The sequence below is a fragment of the Tamandua tetradactyla genome, chromosome 6, assembly GCF_023851605.1.
Source record: "Tamandua tetradactyla isolate mTamTet1 chromosome 6, mTamTet1.pri, whole genome shotgun sequence".
NCBI classification, from domain to species: Eukaryota; Metazoa; Chordata; class Mammalia; order Pilosa; family Myrmecophagidae; genus Tamandua; species Tamandua tetradactyla.
Genome location: NC_135332.1, coordinates 61,179,353 through 61,198,722, shown reverse-complemented (window position 1 = coordinate 61,198,722; position 19,370 = coordinate 61,179,353). Strand labels below are relative to the sequence as shown.

Sequence of the window (19,370 nt, the reverse complement as noted above, 5' to 3'; positions counted from 1 at the left end):
TCTTCCCTTCTCCTCGATGACATACCAGGCCCAGGCTGGCACTCAACACACGACACCCAGGCCTCTGCTCTTCTATCTTTATTGCCCACCCCTAGGGTGGGAAGGGCAGGGGAAGGTTGCCCATACCCCTCCCCTGGCTGGTTATGTTTCCCATTGTCTGGTTTCCTCCTTCTAGCTCCATCGAAGCTGCAGGGTTTCATCTGGAGGAGAAGGGGTTGGGTTACTGGTTTCCTGCAGCAGGCCTGAGAGCTTGCCCATGTGACCCCCCACCCCAGACTCCCCCAAACCAACTCCACCTGCCTCTTTACCTTCTTGGCCAGTGCAAGCACCCATGCCCCTGCCGAAGCTCACATCTGCACTTGCTCTGGGGTGGGTGGCTTTGGTTGTTTACAGATTCCTTCTCTGAGCCCGCTGGGTTTTGCCAGTTCAGCTTCTTGGTTACTAGCCATTGACACCATCCGGACACCACTTGGGACCCACTGGGGAGGGGAGTACCTGCAGTGGGGTGGGGTGGTAGAGAGGAATCAAGGAGGAGGCATGGGTCCAGGGGATGGTACCAGGGGATGGGAGGGGGTCCCAGCCCTTCTGAGCCTTTCTGTTTCCTCTCCTGTATAGTGAGGGCCTTGGGTCCCGGGCCTCTTAGCACCTGTTGCCCTGATCTACTGGCCTGAAAGGAGAGCCCTGGGGGTGAAGAATGTGGGGGTGAGGACAGGAGCTTGCCAGGAGCCAGGCCCAGAAAGATGGTATCCTGGTGCCCTTACCGGGCTGTGATGGTGTCCCTGTCCCCATCAGGGAGTTTGCAGCCTTGTGCTCCTGAAAGGGGCTTTCCATGTGGTCCAGCAGGCGGACCTCAGTGCTTATGGGATCCTCAATCACCAAGGGCAAATTTGCAGAGCAGCCTGAAAGCATCATGAGATCAGGGTTGGAGCATTCCTCAGGCTGTTGGCCCTCATCTCCCTACCCCTCTTGACTTGGCCCAGCTCTTACAGTCCTGCTGTTCATTGTCTGTGTCCTCCTCAAGCTCCGGGTTGGGGCAGGAGCGAAGGTATCTTCCCATGATGTAGTACTCCTTGCGCTGCTGATCAATCTCCTTCTCCAACTTGGTGGGGATCGAGGCTGGGGGCTGACTTTTGTCGGCATGGGCATCTGCAAATTTATCTAAGCCAAATCTAATGCATGGCCATCTGGCCCCTGCATGCCCTCAGGTCTCCCCTGTGGGCCACCTCGCAGGTTCTCATCTCACTTTTCATACCTCTCTCATTTTAGAAAACCTTCTGGGACTTCCCACCCCCTACGGTTCCCTGGGGCTCTGTGTTCTTCCCCACCAGTCAGACTTCCCTGAGGCTCTCCTGAGCGGGGATCCTACCCTAGCTGTCCTCTTTCTGCCCTGAGGTCACCTCTCAGCATCACCTTCACCTCAAGCAGCAGGGGCCTGGGCTGATGCCCACAGGGGAAAAGGAACTCTGGTGGGGGAAGAGAACAACTGGTTCTGCACTACAACCCCCTTGAGTCGCTGGAGTCCCCATCGCTAACCTTTGGCTTCTAGAACGTGACTCCTGGCCTCTAGGCCAGTCTCATCTTTGCCTCCTCTGGCTGATCCTCTTTTACTGCCTCTCTCCACAGGCTTGGGTTCGGGGTCTGGCATCACACCTCGACCTCCATTGCTGGCAGTGACACTACCCCCGTGGTAGCGATCGTCATTACCCAACGGCAAGGTTTTCTGAGTCCTGAGGAAATTCCCTTCATCATAGTGTGCCTTGCGGTGCTGGTCAAAATCACTGGAGTCTGTGGGCCAGTGTGAGAGCTTGGCTTTTCCCTCCCAGGTTCTCTGGTAGGTTGACTCCGCCTCCCCTTCTCATTTAATCCCCACCCCTCATCTCACGTGTCTTGGTAAAGTTGTCTAGAGACCCTGAATATCTGTTCTCACGGTTCTGGAGGACCTTGGGGTGGAAATTGTCCACTGTTGCAAACCTGAAGAGAAAGACTAGTTGGGGGTACTGAAGGGAAGTGAGTAACAAGAGGGTAGGTGGGGAGGGGGCTGAGCCAGCTGCCCCTCAACCTAGGTGGATCTTGGCCAGTCCTGATGAGAACTGTAGCAATACCCATGTTGGGGTCCAAAGAGTAGAGCTGGCTCAGACCCCAGAGTCAAGGGGTGGAGGTCCCCCTGCCTCACATGATCTCTGACAGGACTCTCACCTCTCTGCCAGTGCCTGGGGAGTCACTGCGTAGGAGGAGCCTGTGGCCAGGTCCTCGTTGCTGTCCTGCAGCCTGTGGACAGGGGAGCTATGCAGGGAGGGGGAGTCCAAGTAGCAACCAGTACTTGAGGCTTCTTGGCCTTCTCCTCCCTTCCCAACCCCCTGGCATAGTGAGGAGAGTCTGGGTGGAAGGGGTAGAGTTGAGGGCTCAGCACCTGTGGTAGGGAGTGCTGGGCTCGTCCACCTTCATAAGTCCGTAGTCTTTGCCAGCAGGGTGGTAAGTGGCCAAGATATTCATCTCATCCCAGCGCTGGGCCTTTTTCCTGGGGGGCGGGGGGGGGCAGTTCGAGGAGGAAACATTCTAATGATCCTCTCCTACAGCCCTTCCTCATTCTTTCAGAAAGCTTTTTTGCGCCCCCTTGTAGGTCCAGGGGCGGTATGGACAGAAATATAAGCGGCTGGGAGTGGAGTCAGACGTAGTGATTACTTGGGTACTGTGTATCCACGGTTAATCGGGCCCCTGCGGGTTTCCCCAAGGCCCCAACCTCAAATTTCCCTCCCAATGTCTCTTCCTCTCGGGACTCCTCCCATTCCCCAGGCCCCGCCCTCTCCGGAGTCCCGAACTCCTCCCCCGGAGCTCTCGGCCGCTCTCCCGCAGGGCTGGGCCCCTTACTTTTCCACATTGGGGCATTTCTGCATCAAGACACAGCTGTTGTTTTTGAGGATGCTCCGGGGCCGGTCTTCACGTGTTATTGTGTTGCGGGAGGGAGAGCAAATTGGCCCGGAGTGCGGACTACACCCCTCTATGTACTCTTCAGACCCCCCGGACCAGGGGCTAGACGCCCGGGTTAAGCTGGTTCCAGGGCAGTGGGTGTTGATTACGGCAGGGTATATGACAGACCCAGGGCCATGACCCGCAACCTCTCCAGGGGGCTGGCTGGGTCCCGAGCCGAGGACCGCGACTCCCCCAGAGGGCTGGCTGGTACCAGGACTATGAGTTACGACACTCCCGGAGTGCTGGGAAGGCGCAGAGCCGTGAAACAGGACTGTTCCCGAGGACAGCCCGGCGCCTGCCTCGGCCCTTCTGATTCCTCCGGGAACCTCCTGGGTTGTTCCTCCGGGAGATTCCCCTTTGAGGCCGCCAGCGGCCCCCAGAGTCTCCTTCGGCATGGCCCCACCTCCGGGGGCCACTGTTATCCACCCGGCCCCGCCTTGCCTCCCTCCCCCACATGGCCCCGCCCCCGAGGCCCCGCCCCATAACGGGGTGGGGCGGGGGCGGTTGGGCAGCGGCTAGGGTTGTCTCACTGCTGCGGTGGGCGGGAGACCGGGTATAAGGACGTCAGGCTACAAGTCCCCCTACTCGCCCCTCCCTTTTGGTCCCACCCAAAGATCTTCTTTCTTTGTCTCCAGGATTTGTTCCCGCCCTTCTCTCCCATCACGGCCCTCCTCTGAATCGGCCAATCATAACCAGGGTCCTGGGGTGTGGGGGTGTGGGCCGAGAAGCGTGGATTGTGACGTCACAGCCCTCCATCATTAACGCGAGCGTGGGAGAGTTGAGCTGGGACTTAACATGCCTGGGGGATCTTTTAGGACTGTTCACGCCGTTGCTCGAAACTGCCATAGTTTCTTTGGACTCTTTATTCGTAGCTTTAAAATCGAAGAGTTTGGTTAAATTGGGGCTCAAGCAGGGCTTGAATGGAAACCTCCGCAGCTTTTTTTTCCTTTCTCCCCCAAAATCGGCTCCCTCTGTCTCTCACGAGAAGTGTGGCGCTACTGTCGCAAGACATTTCCGGTATCGGTGGTGCGGAGGGCCGACTTTCACTTACAAAACTGCCGGTTCTCTTCGCCGGGCCATCCAACCGTGGCTCAAATCGCTTTGAAGAGCGAAACGGAAAAACCTCCTCCTCTTGCCGTAAAGCGAATACATCCTTCCTTCTATGGAGGGCGGGATCGTCCGGGCCGCTGCCGCAAAACTGCGAGCGTTGAGGCGCCAGCACCCCTCTGTCGTAAGGTTGCCTGGGGCAGTCGTTTCCTCTTTCCACTGTCGCAAAAGCTCCCTGCCCAAGTGTTCGCCTGTCTCAAGAGCCACTCCGTTACCTCACCGTGCCGTAAAGCAAACAACCCGACCCCGACGTCCTTCTGTTCCTATCGTGGTAGTCAGGTCCTTAGCCCGGGAAGCCTCATTGCCTGGGGGTGCCGTAAAGCATTTCTGGTCCCCGCCCACGTTCCTATTTCCTCAGGGTGCCTGTCCCTCGCGGTTGCCACGGTGCCGCCAAGCGCGGCTGTCGCGCGGCCCCGGTGTCAGCGGCGATGGCGGCGGGGTCCGGTGGGAGTGGGGGCTCTGGGGGAGGTCCAGGGCCGAGCGGGGGCGGGGGCGGGGGGCCCAGCGAGAGCGGCCCGGGATCGGGGTCCGGCGCGGGTCTCGGCAGCGGTGGGGAGCTGCACCCGCGCACCGGGCGCTTGGTGAGCCTTTCGGCCTGTGGGCGTACAGCGCGGCGGCAGCAGCCGGGCCAGGAGTTTAACCACGGGCTCGTGTTGAGCCGGGAACCTTTGCGCGATGGACACGTCTTCACTGTCCGCATCGACCGAAAGGTGCGGAGCCGCTGTCGCGGAACCGAGATGCAGAGGGTGGTGGGAGGGGACCACAGGGAGACGGGGTAGGACAGCCCAGAAGAGTCCACATCCCAGGGTAGAGGGGGGGAATCGCCCGTCTGTCACCAGATGATAGAAAAGGACCTTGAAGCAGAAGCATGCAGTCTGCAGGAGAAAAGAGATCCAGAAGTAGGGAAGGGATGTTAGAATAGCTGGAGAGCAGATCCAATTTCTTGGAAATGGAGGGTGAGAGATGCCAGAGTGTGATGGCAAGAGAAGAGAGATAGAAAGGGGAAAAAAATCAATTAAGGCAAACCCAGGGACAAGGCCAGAAAGCTGCGTGAGTAAAATGCTCAGGAAGAGGGAGGTGTGTGTGTGTCATTTAGTGAAAAGGCCAGGCTCACAGAGATAAATTTGGGAGGAGCGTGAACCTGGGTAGATCTAGAGTCTTGGAGAGAATTGGGCCAGAGGATAGAGTACTATATGATATCAAGGGGTATGTGAACAATTTGGGTGGTTGAGGGGCCTCAGAGACCAGGGAAGTTAGAAGAAACAGGAGCTGGAGCCAGGAAATTTAGCCAGCAAGGTAGGTGAAGGGACAGTGTGGTAGACACCAAGGACCCGAGGACAATGCAGTGTTGTTAGAAGACAGCCAGCCCCAATAACCACTGAGACAGTGTCTAGAAAATCACCTGCAGGTCTATAGTCTCTGGTTTAATCTCTTGGGGAGAGAGAGCACCAAGTAACACAGCGAGAAGCTGCTGTGGCCTGTGAAATGTAACTTCCTGGAGGTGGGGAACCCACTGGTGGTCCATCCTGAGCCTCTGTCCACCACTCATCTCACAGGTCAACTCCTGGAGCGGCTCCATTGAGATTGGGGTGACAGCGCTGGATCCCAGTGTACTGGACTTCCCAAGCAGTGCCACAGGGCTGAAGGGGGGCTCATGGGTAGTGTCAGGCTGCTCGGTGCTGAGGGATGGACGCTCTGTGCTGGAGGAGTATGGTCAGGACCTGGACCAGCTTGGCGAAGGGGACCATGTGGGCGTGGAGCGCACAGCTGCTGGAGAGCTGCGCCTCTGGGTAAATGGGCGGGATTGTGGTGTCGCCGCCACAGGTCTGCCTGCTCGAGTCTGGGCTGTTGTGGACCTTTATGGCAAGTGCACCCAGATCACTGTGCTACCCCCTGAGCCAGGTTTCAGCCCCCCTGCTTCCATCCCCACGCCTCCCCTTGAGCCCTCTGACCTCCCTGAAGATTCTGCCTTGGTTGAACAGGGGAACCTTGGAGATGAAGGTGAGAACTTGGCTAGGGTGGAACTAGGGGGATGTGGGCAGAGGGAATGGATGAAGTAATGGGGGAAAGGCAGTGACAAGTGAGGCTAGGGTGTGAGCAGAGCCACTCAGACCCTACCCCCCAACCCCCAGTTGATTGATGAGAGCAGGGGCTAGAGGAGGGGGTCTCCTGGCTCCGGGCCTTGAAGCAGGGGCTGAACACTTATTCCCCTCCATCCTACCTGGTTCCCAGCCTTCATGGTGTCCCCAGCGCAGGCCCGGCCGGAGACGTTTCCTAACAGCCTTGAGTCGCATAATGGTGAGGGCTGCAGGGAGGCTCTGGGAGGGGGAGTGGGAAGTGAGGTGGACAAGGGCGAGGTCTTGGGGAGAGCTGGGAGGGGCGTCAGGAGAGAGGCAGGGAGAAAGAACCCCAAGCCTGAAGGTATAGAGCCTCATTTCAGCTTCCTGCCTCCATCCTGCTGCCACAGACTTTGCCAGCATGGAACTCTCGGAGGTTGTAAGCAATGCCATCCTGTCTGCCTACAACGGGGGGCTCCTGAATGTCAACCTGAGTTCTCCGCCGGCAGGGGAAGGATCAGGGGGTAGCGGTGCTGCCACCTCACCCATCCTCACTTCCAATGATGCCCTGCTCTTTCATGAGAAGTGTGGGACCCTCATCAAACTCAGCAACAATAATAAGACGGCTGAGCGCCGCCGACCACTGGATGAATTCAACAATGGGGTTGTCATGACCAACCGCCCGCTTCGGGACAATGAGATGTTTGAGGTGTGCAAGATCCTGAGGCCTGGCTGGTGCCTTCCACTCTGGGAACTAACCCTGGACTCCCTGTCCTTGGTGTTGGGTGGGTGGGGCCTGCCCTGATGCTTCCTGCCCCTCCCTTCTGCTTTCTCCGCCTCAGATCCGCATTGACAAGCTTGTAGATAAGTGGTCGGGCTCCATCGAGATTGGCGTCACCACCCATAACCCCAACAGTTTGGAGTACCCAGCCACCATGACTAACCTCCAGTCAGGTACCAGCTCCAAACAGAGTTGGAGCGCGGGCCCCAGGTGGCTCAGGGGAAGGAAGACAGAGGCTAACCGGGGTCTTCACCTTCACTCAGGCACCATCATGATGAGTGGGTGTGGGATCCTGACCAATGGCAAGGGCACCCGCCGGGAATACTGCGAGTTCAGCCTGGATGAACTGCAGGTGAGGTGGCCACAGAGCCTTGGGTTGCTCTCTGGGGGAGCACAGGTACTCTGTGTCCCAGGGGACCCAAAGAAAGTCCCTTTATCTTTTGCTTGAAGGTACCTTCTGAGAAGGCTTGGTTGCCCAGATTTTCGAGTTAGGCTGTCCGATTTTGGAGTCGTATCCTTGCCTTTGGGTTCTTACTGTCTGGATGTTTTTGGCGATGACCCGAGACAAGAAGCTTATCCTCTTTGGTGTTTTCCCCCTCCTAATCTCCAAAGTGAGACTATTTAATTGTATGTTGATTGGTTTTATTAATAAAAATTAAAAAAAAACATATGAGACTATTTAGGAGCACTATTTTACAGTTTATGGTAAGGTTTAAACAAGTTAATGCTTTTAAGATGGCTTAACAGTGTCTGACTTGCATTGAGTAAATGTAATCATCGTCATGTCTGGAAAATGGGGACCCAAGGACCTTCCCTCCTTGATCTCCAGGGTGTCTGAAACTCAGGTGACTCCCGTTGAATAGAGTCACGGGAGGGCTCCTGGGCAGCTCTTCTCTTATGGTCCCTGGGGCAAGTCTATAGCTTGATCATAGATGGATTCCAGACTGAGTTATTTCTCTTGCTTTGAACAGGAGGGTGACCACATTGGTCTCACGAGGAAGTCCAACTCTGCCCTGCATTTCTTCATTAATGGCATCGATCAGGGTAAGGGGGATTCTCAGGGAGGGCTGCTGGGCAGGTTTGGTGTGGGGGTGGGGCCAGGGTCCCTACCACTTCCTCCTGCCTCTGTGATACTACTCTCCCTCTGCTTGACTCTCCTCCCCTCACTGCCCCATCCACTGGGTCTTCTACCCCCACAGGCGTGGCTACCCCACTGACGCCCCCAGTGGTATATGGAGTGGTGGACTTGTATGGGATGGCCGTGAAGGTGACCATCGTCCACAATAACAACCACAGCGACCGTCTGCGTCGGAACAATGCCATCCTGCGGGCACTGTCCCCTGAGGGTGCTCTCCGCCGTACTGCTCCTGCTGCCCAGGCAGAACCTGAGCGCCTACTCTTCCACCCCAACTGTGGACAGAAGGCAGCCATCACCCACGAGGGACGCACTGCCCTGAGGCCCCAGTATGGCCCATGGGGTGGGAGGAAGCGTGGAGAAGGGCTCTAATGGGATTTGCGGGAGATGTGGAGAAGCAGGAGGCAGAGGGGAAGGATCTGATCTGGGGAGTCCTGTGTAGAAAAGGGGGAACCTCCTGGAGTATGAGGTTTAGCTAGTTGACTTGGGCAGTGGGGATTGGGTAGGCATAGCTGGGCTATGTTTTGGCTTGTTCAGAGTGTGTGGGTAGAGGGTCTGAGTCCCCACATGCTGTGCCCTCAGTGCCACTGATGACTTCAATCACGGCGTGGTGTTGAGCAGCAGAGCCCTGCGGGATGGAGAGGTGTTCCAGGTGCGCATTGACAAGATGGTGGACAAATGGGCTGGCTCCATTGAGATTGGCGTCACCACCCACAACCCTGCCTACCTCCAGTTACCCTCCACCATGACCAACCTGCGCTCTGGTGAGCTCCTAGGAAGGGAAGGATCAGGCTAGGGCATTGGGGAGGAAGCTGTTCTTATTCTCTAGCCCCTTTTTTACTTTCACACTTGGGATGATTCAGTCAGTGGCCAGGGTGTGCCACGTGGGCAGGGCTTGTGGCTGGCTTGGGAACTGCAGAGTTTCCTTGTCTTGCTCAGGTAAGAAAACTGACTGCCAAAGAAAAGCACTGGGCTAACTGGGCTTGCTACCTGAAGTAAAGGAGCCCTGCCTTCCCCACCTGTCCTCTGCCATTCCTTGCCTCTCCTAGGGACTTGGATGATGACCGGGAATGGGGTGATGCACAATGGGACAACCATCCTGGATGAATATGGGCACAACCTTGACCGCCTCAAGGTGGGAGAGTGAGTGCAGTGCCAGGCGGCAGCACTGGGGATGGGAGGCACAGCAGGGCTGGTGTGGGACCGGCCTAGGCAAGGACTCTGCCTGACTCCTCACTTCAGCCCCCCTTCCTTCAAGGCAGGAGACACGGTGGGCGTGGTACGGCGGGAGGACGGGACTCTCCACTTCTTTGTCAATGGGATGACTCAAGGCCCTGCTGCCTGGAATGTGCCCCCGGGTGTCTATGCTGTTGTGGATCTCTACGGCCAGGCGGCCCAGGCCACCATTGTGGATGACGTGGGTGAGGGCCAGGCTGGGCTGGGCTGAGGTGTTGGGGTGGCCTCGGGAGGCCTTAGAGACACCTGTAGACCTAATGGGTGATGTCCACTCTTGCAGAGGTGCCTCCAGTCCCTGAGCCGCTCCCTGAGGGAAATAACCAGGTGTCCCCGAGCTCCCCATCCTCAGGAGCTGGAGGCTCTGACCTGCGCTTCCACCAGCTGCATGGTAGTAACGCCGTCATCACCAATGGAGGCCGCACTGCACTGCGCCACAACTGCCGCAGCGAGTTCAATGACGCCATCGTCATCTCCAACCGGTCAGTGTCTGAGCCTTCCTGTCCCCACCTTTCTGCTACCAGCCTCACCACCCAAAAAGGGTCTCTCTGATTGCCAATCTCCCTGGCAGGGCCCTCCGGGATGGAGAGCTCTTTGAAATTGTCATTCAGAAGATGGTGGACCGTTGGTCAGGCTCCATTGAGGCTGGTGAGGGGGCATCTGGGTGTGTGTGGGGAGGCACTGGATGCTTACAGCCTGACCTGGGGAGGTCTGCTCTGACCCACCCATGCCTCCTCCAGGAGTGACTGCCATTAGACCTGAAGACCTTGAATTCCCCAATACTATGACGGACATCGATTATGACACGTGGATGCTGAGGTTGGTTACCTGCATTTGGGAACAGTTTGGCAGGGCTGGGTGGAGCCAGCTGGGACCAGGGAAGAAGGGTTTGGTGCCTGCGGTGGTCATGGGCACTGACAGACTTAGGGATCTGACTGTCCCCTCCCTCCAATTCTGGGAAGTCCCCTAGCCCTGCAGGGGCAGGTGAAATCCCATCTTCCCCTTAAGGTAGTTCCTACTTTTTCCCCAGGGGATCACAGGCAGGAAGGAGATGGTATTGGGCTTCAGACCCAGATCAAGGCCCCAATCCCAGGCACTGGAAGGTTCTGACAGGCAGAGCTTGGGCAGAGGCTTGTGTGGGCAGGAAGCTGGGAGGCTGACCCAGCCCTCTGCCACCTCCCCACCTGCAGTGGCACGGCCATCATGCAAGATGGTAACACCATGCGCAACAACTACGGGTGTGACCTGGACGCGCTGGGCACAGGTGCACGTATTGGCATGATGCGTACTGCCAAGGGCGACCTGCACTACTTCATCAACGGCCAGGACCAGGGCGCTGCCTGCTCAGGCTTGCCTCCGGGTAAAGGTGACTGCTCTGTGGTTTTCACCTGCCACCCTTCAGCTTGCACCCCACTGGGCCGTCGGTCTTCTGAGCTTCCCTTTCCCATCCAGAGGTGTATGCAGTAGTGGATCTATATGGCCAGTGTGTCCAAGTGTCCATCACCAATGCCACCGGCCCCATGGACAACAGCCTAGCGACCAGCAACACCGCCACTGAGAAGTCATTCCCCCTGCACTCCCCAGGTCCAGCCGGCAGGGAGGGAGGGGGGCTGTCTTTACCTGCCTTGGGCCTGAGGGTATACAGCTCAAAGACAGGCTGGGGTGGCTGCAGGCTAAGGAGAAGGAACAATTGATGGTGGGAAGTAGAAAATAGGGGAGCTTATGCCTGGTACCCAGAGTCTAGACAGTTCCCTGCCACCAAAGACACTGGGAGTTGGGCATCCCTGGTTTGGGAATGAGTCTTGCTCTGGTGAAAAGAAGTATCAGGAGGTCCTGAAGGAGTACTTTATGTCCACTTCCTGTTTTATCTGAGAGTTTAACTCTGTGTCCTGTCCCAAATTCCTGCTTGAAGCTTGTCACGTCAGGCCTTTCTTTTACTCTGGCACCATCTTTCTACAGTGGCTGGTGTGGCTCACCGATTTCACAGTACTTGTGGCAAGAATGTCACACTGGAGGAGGATGGCACGAGGGCAGTGCGTGCGACTGGTTATGCTCATGGCCTTGTCTTCAGTACCAAGGAACTCAGGCCTGAGGAAGTCTTTGAGGTGGGTTGTACAGATACAACAAAGGCGGCTATTGGGAGTATCACATTGGAGCCAGACTCATGCCCACTGATGGTTTCCCCTCTCCCAGGTGAAAATAGAAGAGTTGGATGAGAAGTGGGCAGGCTCACTCCGGCTGGGGCTGACCACACTACCACCAGGGGAGATGGGCCCTGGAGCAGGGGGTGGCCCGGGACTGCCGCCCTCTCTGCCAGAGCTCCGGATGAAGACTACTTGGATGGTATCCAGCTGTGAAGTGAGGCGAGATGGGCAGCTTCAGAGGATGAACTACGGCCGGAACCTGGAGAGACTGGGGGTGAGGCAGCTGGCTCCAGGCATGGGGCAGAGTAGGGGTGGCAGGGAGAGGTAGACTGAGTACTTTCATTCCCCTTTGGTCCTAGGTGGGAAGCCGTGTGGGTGTTCGCCGGGGGGCAGATGACACAATGCACATCCTGGTAGATGGAGAGGATATGGGGCCTGCAGCCACTGGCATCGCCAAGGTAGACTAGAGGCCTTCCTTGGGTTCTACAAGTGGGGCTGAGGTCTTGTGCTGACCTCTGACTTCTTGGGTCCCTTGTGCCTCCAGAATGTGTGGGCCGTGCTGGATCTGTACGGTCCAGTGCGGAGTGTGTCTATTGTCAGCTCCACGAGGCTGGAGGAGTCCGAAGGCACCCAGCCTCCTTCCCCCAGCTTGGATACCGGCAGTGAAGGCGAGGAAGAGGACGAAGGCGAGGAGCAGAGCCTGGGAGTAAGAAGCTGCAGCAGGGCCTGCCAGGCTCACTGGTGGGCAGTGAAGGGCCACTGGAAGCCGGGTCTTTTGGAGGGTCTATGATCCGGTCCTGAAGAGGCAAAGGCTCATAATTAAGCTCTGCATAAACTCAGGTGGGTTGGGTCAGGTACAGTGGCAGCAACCCCAGCAGCTCAGTTTCTCCTCCACACCAGGGCCAGGATCAAGTGGCCATTATGCCCACAGCCCTCGAGTTCCTGGAGAACCATGGGAAGAATATCCTGTTATCCAATGGGAATCGTACAGCCACACGAGTGGCTAGCTACAATCAGGGCATCGTCGTCATCAACCAGCCCCTGGTGCCCCAGCTGCTGGTCCAGGTGGGACTTGCCTTCTTAACTCCCAGCTCCTCTGGCTCCAGCATTACCTCAGGCCAACCCTCCCGGAGAAAGGCCATTGAGTTGAAGGAAAAGTGGAAGGTTGGTCTCCTGGCAAAGTTAGCAGCTGGAGGGCTGTGGTAAGGGCTGGAAGAGTCCAGAGGAGATGCGTGACCCTAAGTGTGGGCGTAGGGAAGGCATTCCAGAGGAAGGGGCCATTCAGCTGCAAACATGTCAGTTACCCAGTTCAGGGAAGTCCTTAGGTACAAGAGTCCCTGCTGAGGCAACAGCAAGACCGTGGCTTAAAGGGGAAGGAAACAGTTGAATTTGCAGCTTCTAGGCCCTGCAAGCACCAGCAGGGCATTTTCCCAGGCCACGCACTGGGAGATGCAGTATTCCTTCCCTGGCTGGATGAGGAGCCTGGTTCTTCCGGTTCAGTGGCCCTTTCCTAGGAGGCCATAGCTGGAAAGGGGCTACCTTCTCCCACAGGTGCGAATAGACTTCTTGAACCGACAGTGGACATCGTCCCTTGTCCTGGGAGTCATTGCTTGTCCACCTGAGAGGCTCAACTTCCCTGCCTCTGCCTGTGCCCTCAAGCGGGCAGCCTGGCTGCTGCGGGGCCGAGGTGTCTTCCACAATGGTCTCAAGGTGAAGGAGGAGCCAGGGGAAAGGGAAAGGGCTGGGTCTCTGAGTTGGGAGGGGCTGGACAAAAGGGAAAAGTTGGACCCCTAGCCTTGGTGATGCAGGCAGGGTAGGAAAGTGCATGGGTGTCCTTAGCTGGGGCAGTCTCAGGCCTACCACTTCTTCCTGTGTTCCTGCCATTGAGAAGGTTCCAATTGGGAGGAAGTGTGAAATGGAGTCTAGATCTGTCATTGAAGCGAGGGCTAGGGCTTAGGCAGTGGGTGGGTGAGGCAAAGCCCAAGGCCCAGTACCTGGCAGCTGAACAACAGGTGGGGACGGCTGCTGCTGGTGGAGGCCAGTCTCTGGGAAGACAGCAGCAGGTCTCTCCTCCCAGATCTGTGAGAAATTTGGGCCAAATCTGGACACATGTCCTGAAGGAACCATCCTGGGACTGCGGCTAGACAGCTCTGGGGGTCTGCATCTCCATGTCAATGGAGTAGACCAGGGGGTGGCTCTGTCGGACGTCCCCCAGCCCTGCCATGCACTTGTGGACCTCTATGGGCAGTGTGAGCGGGTAAGTGGCAATAAGGGGGGCAGGGGGCGTGCTTGGGAACCAGGGATGGCAAAGGGGCATGCCTGTGGTCAGAGAAGGGAATCAGCAAACCTTGGCGGATGACCAAGTTCTGGGTGACCACCCCCTTCCCTGCAGGTGACGATTGTGAGCCCTGAATCAGGAGCTGCCAGTGGCAAGGGTGCTGGAACCCAAGGGGACATGGAGAAAGCTGACATGGTGGATGGTGAGGCAGCCTGAAGGGACCAGGCTCCTACCTTCTCTCCATACTTCCAGCCCCAGCTTCCATGACCGTCACCTCTGCTCCTGTAGGTATCAAGGAGAGCGTGTGCTGGGGTCCACCACCAGCTGCTAGTACCTTAAAGAGCTGCGAGTACCATGCCCTTTGCTCCCGCTTCCAAGAGCTGCTGCTGCTTCCTGGTGAGTATACCCAATCCTTGCTGGAACCTGCCTCACTCCAGAGCCAGTCCAGGGCCAAGCCCAGAGCCCTGGAGACCAGTCGGAAGGAGGCAGCATGGCCAAGAGCCAGGGTGGGAGCCATGGCACCAAGCCTGCCACTCGCTCTCCCACAGAGGATTATTTCATGCCTCCGCCCAAGCATAGCCTGTGCTACTGTGAATCTTGCCGGAAGCTGCGAGGGGATGAGGCCCATAGGCGCCGAGGAGAGCCCCCCCGAGAATATGCCCTGCCCTTCGGGTGGTGCAGGTTCAACCTCAGGTATATGTGGGTGGGGTACCCAGAGGGCACATGGAAAAACGGAACTTCCTGGCTAGAGAATGACCTAGGGGAGCCCTGCCCTATCTGTCCATCTCCTAGGGTGAATCCCCGCCTGGAAGCTGGCACACTAACCAAGAAGTGGCACATGGCATATCATGGGAGCAATGTGGCAGCTGTACGCAGGGTACTGGACCGAGGGGAGCTGGAAGCAGGTACTGTGGAGCAAGGGAGGCAGGGCAGGCTGGGTCTTGGGGACATGGGAGGAGCAAAAAGGGGTGCCCTGACCTAGCTGTCCTCACAGGCACTGCCTCCATCCTGAGCTGCCGGCCCTTGAAGGGAGAGCCTGGGGTGGGTTTCGCAGCGCCTGGCGAGAACTGCGCACCTCCTCGGGAGGAACAGCCCCCTCCAGTGCTGCTTTCCCCCTCCCTTCAATATGCTGGGGCTGAGACCTTGGCATCCAAAGTGCAGTGAGTACATGAGAGGGGAGGAGAGAGAAGAGGAGGGGTGGGGAGAGATCACCAGGGAGTCAGACCAAGAGGGACCCCAGGGCCACTCGAGTCTCCATGACTTGCCCTCCTCTTTTTTCATCTTATCTTACTAGTTCTTTAGTCTCCATCTCAGCCTTTGCTTCATTTATTCATTGAACAAATAGCACTTCTAATCCTTCTTTCCTGAACAGAAAAGGAACCCTTGTGGGAATATGTCTCTCTCTCTCAATGGGTTTATGTATAAGCACTTAGTATTTTTAAAGCTAATTTTTTCATAAAGTATTATGAAAAAAGAAAAAATAGAGTGGGTGAAGTGGGTCAGAAGTGGTGTTAAATAGGGTAAGTCAGGGTGGGCCTCACTGAGATGGGATTTGAGCACTGGCTTGAAGGAGGAAATGAGGCATTTAGCTGAAAAGGTATTGGGAGGAGCATTTCAAGTAGAGCAGCTCTGGCCAAGTCCCTAAAGTGACAGTATCTTCTAGAATAGCAAGGCCAGTATGTCAGAGCAGAATAAGCCAGGGGGAGAGGTGCCAGGGCCAGAGGCCTCACTCCTCTTGCTCTGCTTCTTGCCTGACAGATTCCGGGACCCTAAATCCCAGCAGACACACCAGGCCCAAGTAGCGTTCCAGGTGTGTGTGCGCCCTGGCTCCTACACCCCTGGTCCCCCGACTGCTGCCCTCAGAGAGCCTCCTGATCCTCACTTCAGTCCAGCTGAACTTGAGTGGGTAACCAAGGAGAAGGGGGCCACACTCCTCTGTGCCCTGCTGGTACGGGTGGAATGAGGGGCGAGACCTCACTACGACAAGCACAGTTGAGCCCTGGGCCCATGAACTCTGGGTGACCACTGCCTCCACCTCATTCCAGTGACCCACGGCATGCACCGGGGCTCAGTCTTGGCAGATGTGCAGGAACATGTGCTCAGGCTCTCGGATTTAATTGGGAAGTGGAGCACACCTCCATGTGCAGGGGCCCAAGACACTCCCTCTGACGTGAGGGAACTTGTGGAGTCAGCCCCAGGCCCTGGGGACCCCTCCTCATGCACTGACTTGGGGAACATGACTCCCTATCGCCCCAACCCCAACCACTTAATTTATTTCCGTTTTTTTTGTTGTTGTTATTTTTTTTTCTCCTGGTTACTGTGAATCCCAGAGGAGTGTCTCCCTGTGCCCCACATGAAGCTGCTTTTTTTCGGGGGCCATCGGGCGGGAGTGGGGAAGGGAGGGCGCGAGGGAAGACGGGGGTCCTCTGTACAGCTGTTACTGACTCTGATTTCTAAGGAGCCAATAAACACCGTCTCAGAGCCCTAGCCTCGGTCTTACTCGCGTGCGCCGCTCTCAGAGGCACCTCTTCCCTAGGGCTGCCAAGTGTGCCGAACCCTGGGAGGGCGGACGCTGGCACGCGACCTCACGAAGTTAAGGGCTGCGTCCGGTAGAAGTAGGCCCAGCTCAGGGGAGTCTACAGCCGGGGTGCACGGCCCCCGGCTGGCGAGCAGCCAGTGATCGCAGGCTCCGCAAATAGTGTTTGGACGCCACGGGCACCCGTTACGCTGCGTTTCCGCCTTTTCCTCTCCACCCAACCAGCGAGGGCTGCCGCTTTCTTGACTCCGGAAGAGTTTGGCTTACCCGCCGGATGTGACGCAAGAGGCTAAGGACCACAGGAGGCCGCGGAGAAGGCGAAGGGAAGGCGGGTAGGGAGGGGTCGGTGCCCGGGACTGGCGAGGAAGGGGGCGGGGATCCCCGAGGCTGGAGGTCCCGCCCGCGCACGCGGAGAATTGTGGCTGCGGGCGGGACCGAACTGCGGGCGCCCAGGGACACGTGACTGGAGCGGCGCGCCGGCTTCCGCCTCGGCCGGGTGCGGCCTTCCCTGAACGCCCGCCTCCCCATAGGCCTGGTTCAAGGTCTGGCATTCAGTGACAGAGTCGGGCGCCTACGGCCCGAGCGACCCCGACAGCACCATGCCCGCGCTCCTGGAGCGTCCTAAGCTTTCCAACGCCATGGCCAGGGCGCTTCACCGGCACATCATGATGGAGCGGGAGCGCAAGCGGCAGGGTGAGCTGGGGCCACAGCGGGTGGACATACGGCGCAGGTCTGACCCCCCACCCACGACCATACCGGTACGCCGGCCGGCAAGACTAGCCAAGGGTTGAGACAGCCTTACTATCGTGGCAAGAAAGCCGATCTAAGTTCCAGAACCGTTGAGCTGGGAAGGACCTTGGAGAGCACCTGACAAACCTTACCTCTCCTTGTACCCTGCCGTGTAGGGAAGTCTTTCCCCTCCAGAGGAAAAGAGCCATTACCAAAGACATACAGGAGCATCTGGGTTAACTATTTTTGCTGCTCATCAATATCTGTTTCTACTATTTTAACACCCTGCTACTTCCCTATTCTGCCTGACTCTTTTTCCAGAGGAAGAAGAGGTGGACAAGATGATGGAGCAGAAGATGAAGGAAGAACAGGAGAGGAGGAAGAAAAAGGAGATGGAAGAGAGAATGTCATTAGAGGAGACTAAGGAACAAGTAAGCAGTCCCTTGGTTTTTCCAGCTGTGATTTCTTCCCTCAGCTCTCCTGTCTTCATCTCTACCCTTCCCTTGCAGATTCTGAAGTTGCAAGAGAAGCTCTTGGCCCTACAGGAAGAGAAGCACCAGCTTTTCTTGCAGCTCAAGAAAGTTTTACATGAAGAAGAAAAACGGAGGCGAAAAGAGCAAAGGTGGGGTCGAGAGCTAATAATAAAATTGTGGGGACAAGTGGTAATAGAATCAGGTAACAAAAGATGAGCACCTGTCCTTGACTTTGACCTGCCTTCCCTCCCTCCAGCGACCTGACCACCCTGACATCAGCTGCGTACCAGCAGAGCTTGACAGTTCACACAGGAACTCACCTACTCAGCATGCAGGGTGAGGACAAAAGAAACCACGTGACAGTATGGGCCCTCTGGGGGGTTACAGCCTCCCATTTCCGTATCATGAAGCCTCTCCCATTCTAGGGAGCCCTGGAGGACACAACCGCCCAGGCACCCTCATGGCAGCTGACAGAGCCAAACAGATGTTCGGACCCCAAGTGCTGACGGTAAGAGTAGAATTGGGTGTTCTAGCCCCAGTTGCTTATATTGCTGCTTCTTCCATTCAGACCTGGACATCCTTGCTCCCAGTATTCAAGTCATTAATTACCAAGCAGTTACTGTATAGAACAACGGTATAGAGATAGGCATAAGTCACTGAGGTTCTGCTCTCAAGGAATTCACTGGCAGTGCGTCCTCATCCTCTTTCCTTAGACTCGGCACTACGTGGGCTCAGCAGCCGCTTTTGCAGGGACCCCAGAGCATGGACAATTCCAAGGCAGCCCAGGGGGTGCCTATGGGACTGCTCAGCCCCCACCTCACTATGGGCCCACACAGCCAGCCTATAGTCCCAGTCAGCAGCTCAGAGGTGAGTGATGGAGAGGGGGATTAAAGAGTATTATAAATGGGAGAAGGGAAGTTCCAATGGCTGGGCCTCTTGCCTTTCTCAGCACCTTCAGCATTTCCTGCAGTGCAGTACTTGTCTCAGCCACAGCCACAGCCCTATGCCGTGCATGGCCACTTTCAGCCCACCCAGACAGGTGAGAAAACCTCATGCAGGAGTCCTTTAATCCATGGGTCGTCCCTTCCTCCTTGTCCTATCTTTACATTCTCCTTCCTCATCTAGGGTTTCTCCAGCCTGGTGGAGCCCTGTCCTTGCAAAAACAGATGGAACATGCTAACCAGCAAACTGGCTTCTCTGACTCTGTAAGTGTGGAGCCATGGAAGTTCAGGGTAAGGACTATGCCAAGGGAACCCCAGGCTGCTCAGGTCCTGACTTTGTTCTCTTGCAGTCCTCCTTGCGTCCCATGCACCCCCAGGCTCTCCACCCAGCCCCTGGACTCCTTGCCTCCCCCCAGCTCCCTGTGCAGATGCAGCCAGCTGGAAAGGTGAGGATGGTGACAAACTTAGCTGTCAGAATCCCTGTACTACCAGGAAAACAGGAGATAGTTGGACAGGGGACCCCACCCCCTAGCTTTCCCTTTCTCCTTGGGGGAGTAGATAGTTCTCAATAAAAGTTTTAAAGTGGAAGGTGAATACATGTACTGAAAAAAAAATCCTCATTTCATCACCATCACCAGTCGGGCTTTGCAGCAACCAGCCAGCCTGGCCCTCGGCTCCCCTTCATCCAGCACAGCCAGAACCCGAGGTTCTACCACAAGTGACCATCAGATTGTATCTTCAACCTCACCCCTGCTTCCAGGGATGAGGGCTCCCCCCCTATGTGTTCCAGGCCAATAAAATCTACCTGCCACCACTGCTCCTGGCTGCTGCTATTTGTGTTGCCCACAACCCAACTGTCAGGGCTGCTTTGGGGGAGGGTTTAGCAGGTCCAGACCCAGACAAGAGGTTGTTATTAACTCAGTGGCAAACTGAATATACATTTTACTCAGTGAATACCCATTCACTTCAACCCCCCAAAGAAATGG

General features: G+C 56.8%; 3 protein-coding genes across 17 annotated transcripts; 2 read left to right on the top strand and 1 right to left on the bottom strand.

Moving 5' to 3' along the window:
- Nucleotides 1-63: 63 nt before the first annotated feature.
- Nucleotides 64-4,503, bottom strand: LOC143688138 (uncharacterized). 3 transcript variants are annotated; one of them, XM_077165759.1, is made up of 9 exons: nt 2,869-4,503; nt 2,411-2,518; nt 2,197-2,283; nt 1,883-1,971; nt 1,534-1,785; nt 988-1,146; nt 762-899; nt 309-495; nt 64-200 (listed from the first exon to the last, which is right to left on the bottom strand). In XM_077165759.1, exons 1-9 carry the CDS (start codon nt 3,363-3,365, stop codon nt 197-199), a joined length of 1,521 nt encoding a protein of 506 aa, XP_077021874.1. In that variant the 5' UTR covers nt 3,366-4,503; the 3' UTR covers nt 64-196. The 3 variants fall into 3 exon arrangements, with proteins under 3 accessions (XP_077021874.1, XP_077021875.1, XP_077021876.1); XM_077165760.1 differs by having other exon boundaries at nt 2,197-2,268; XM_077165761.1 differs by lacking the exon at nt 2,197-2,283.
- Nucleotides 2,859-16,193, top strand: NEURL4 (neuralized E3 ubiquitin protein ligase 4). 11 transcript variants are annotated; one of them, XM_077165755.1, is made up of 30 exons: nt 4,675-4,787; nt 5,634-5,867; nt 5,980-6,078; nt 6,310-6,375; nt 6,518-6,843; nt 6,977-7,088; nt 7,179-7,267; nt 7,887-7,959; nt 8,115-8,379; nt 8,633-8,814; nt 9,100-9,193; nt 9,293-9,471; nt 9,567-9,765; nt 9,855-9,931; nt 10,024-10,102; nt 10,474-10,649; nt 10,736-10,867; nt 11,243-11,388; nt 11,477-11,701; nt 11,787-11,885; nt 11,972-12,133; nt 12,328-12,591; nt 12,979-13,137; nt 13,505-13,684; nt 13,820-13,907; nt 13,994-14,101; nt 14,254-14,398; nt 14,498-14,610; nt 14,688-14,865; nt 15,464-16,193. In XM_077165755.1, exons 2-30 carry the CDS (start codon nt 5,732-5,734, stop codon nt 15,666-15,668), a joined length of 4,356 nt encoding a protein of 1,451 aa, XP_077021870.1. In that variant the 5' UTR covers nt 4,675-4,787; nt 5,634-5,731; the 3' UTR covers nt 15,669-16,193. The 11 variants fall into 11 exon arrangements, with proteins under 11 accessions (XP_077021861.1, XP_077021864.1, XP_077021863.1 ...); XM_077165746.1 differs by having other exon boundaries at nt 2,859-4,787; nt 5,634-6,078; nt 10,474-10,643; XM_077165749.1 differs by having other exon boundaries at nt 2,860-4,787; nt 5,634-6,078; nt 6,545-6,843.
- A 118-nt stretch (nt 16,194-16,311) lies between these two features.
- GPS2 (G protein pathway suppressor 2) lies at nt 16,312-19,200 on the top strand. Of its 3 annotated transcripts, none has more exons than XM_077165769.1 (11): nt 16,312-16,569; nt 16,772-16,934; nt 17,292-17,401; nt 17,480-17,592; nt 17,700-17,779; nt 17,869-17,951; nt 18,157-18,310; nt 18,393-18,482; nt 18,569-18,648; nt 18,735-18,830; nt 19,023-19,200. In XM_077165769.1, the coding sequence occupies exons 2-11, from the start codon at nt 16,841-16,843 to the stop codon at nt 19,104-19,106; spliced, it is 984 nt and encodes a 327-aa protein (XP_077021884.1). In that variant the 5' UTR covers nt 16,312-16,569; nt 16,772-16,840; the 3' UTR covers nt 19,107-19,200. The 3 variants fall into 3 exon arrangements, with proteins under 3 accessions (XP_077021884.1, XP_077021882.1, XP_077021883.1); XM_077165767.1 differs by having other exon boundaries at nt 16,312-16,573; XM_077165768.1 differs by lacking the exon at nt 16,312-16,569 and having other exon boundaries at nt 16,580-16,934.
- The last annotated feature ends 170 nt before the right edge of the window (nt 19,201-19,370 follow it).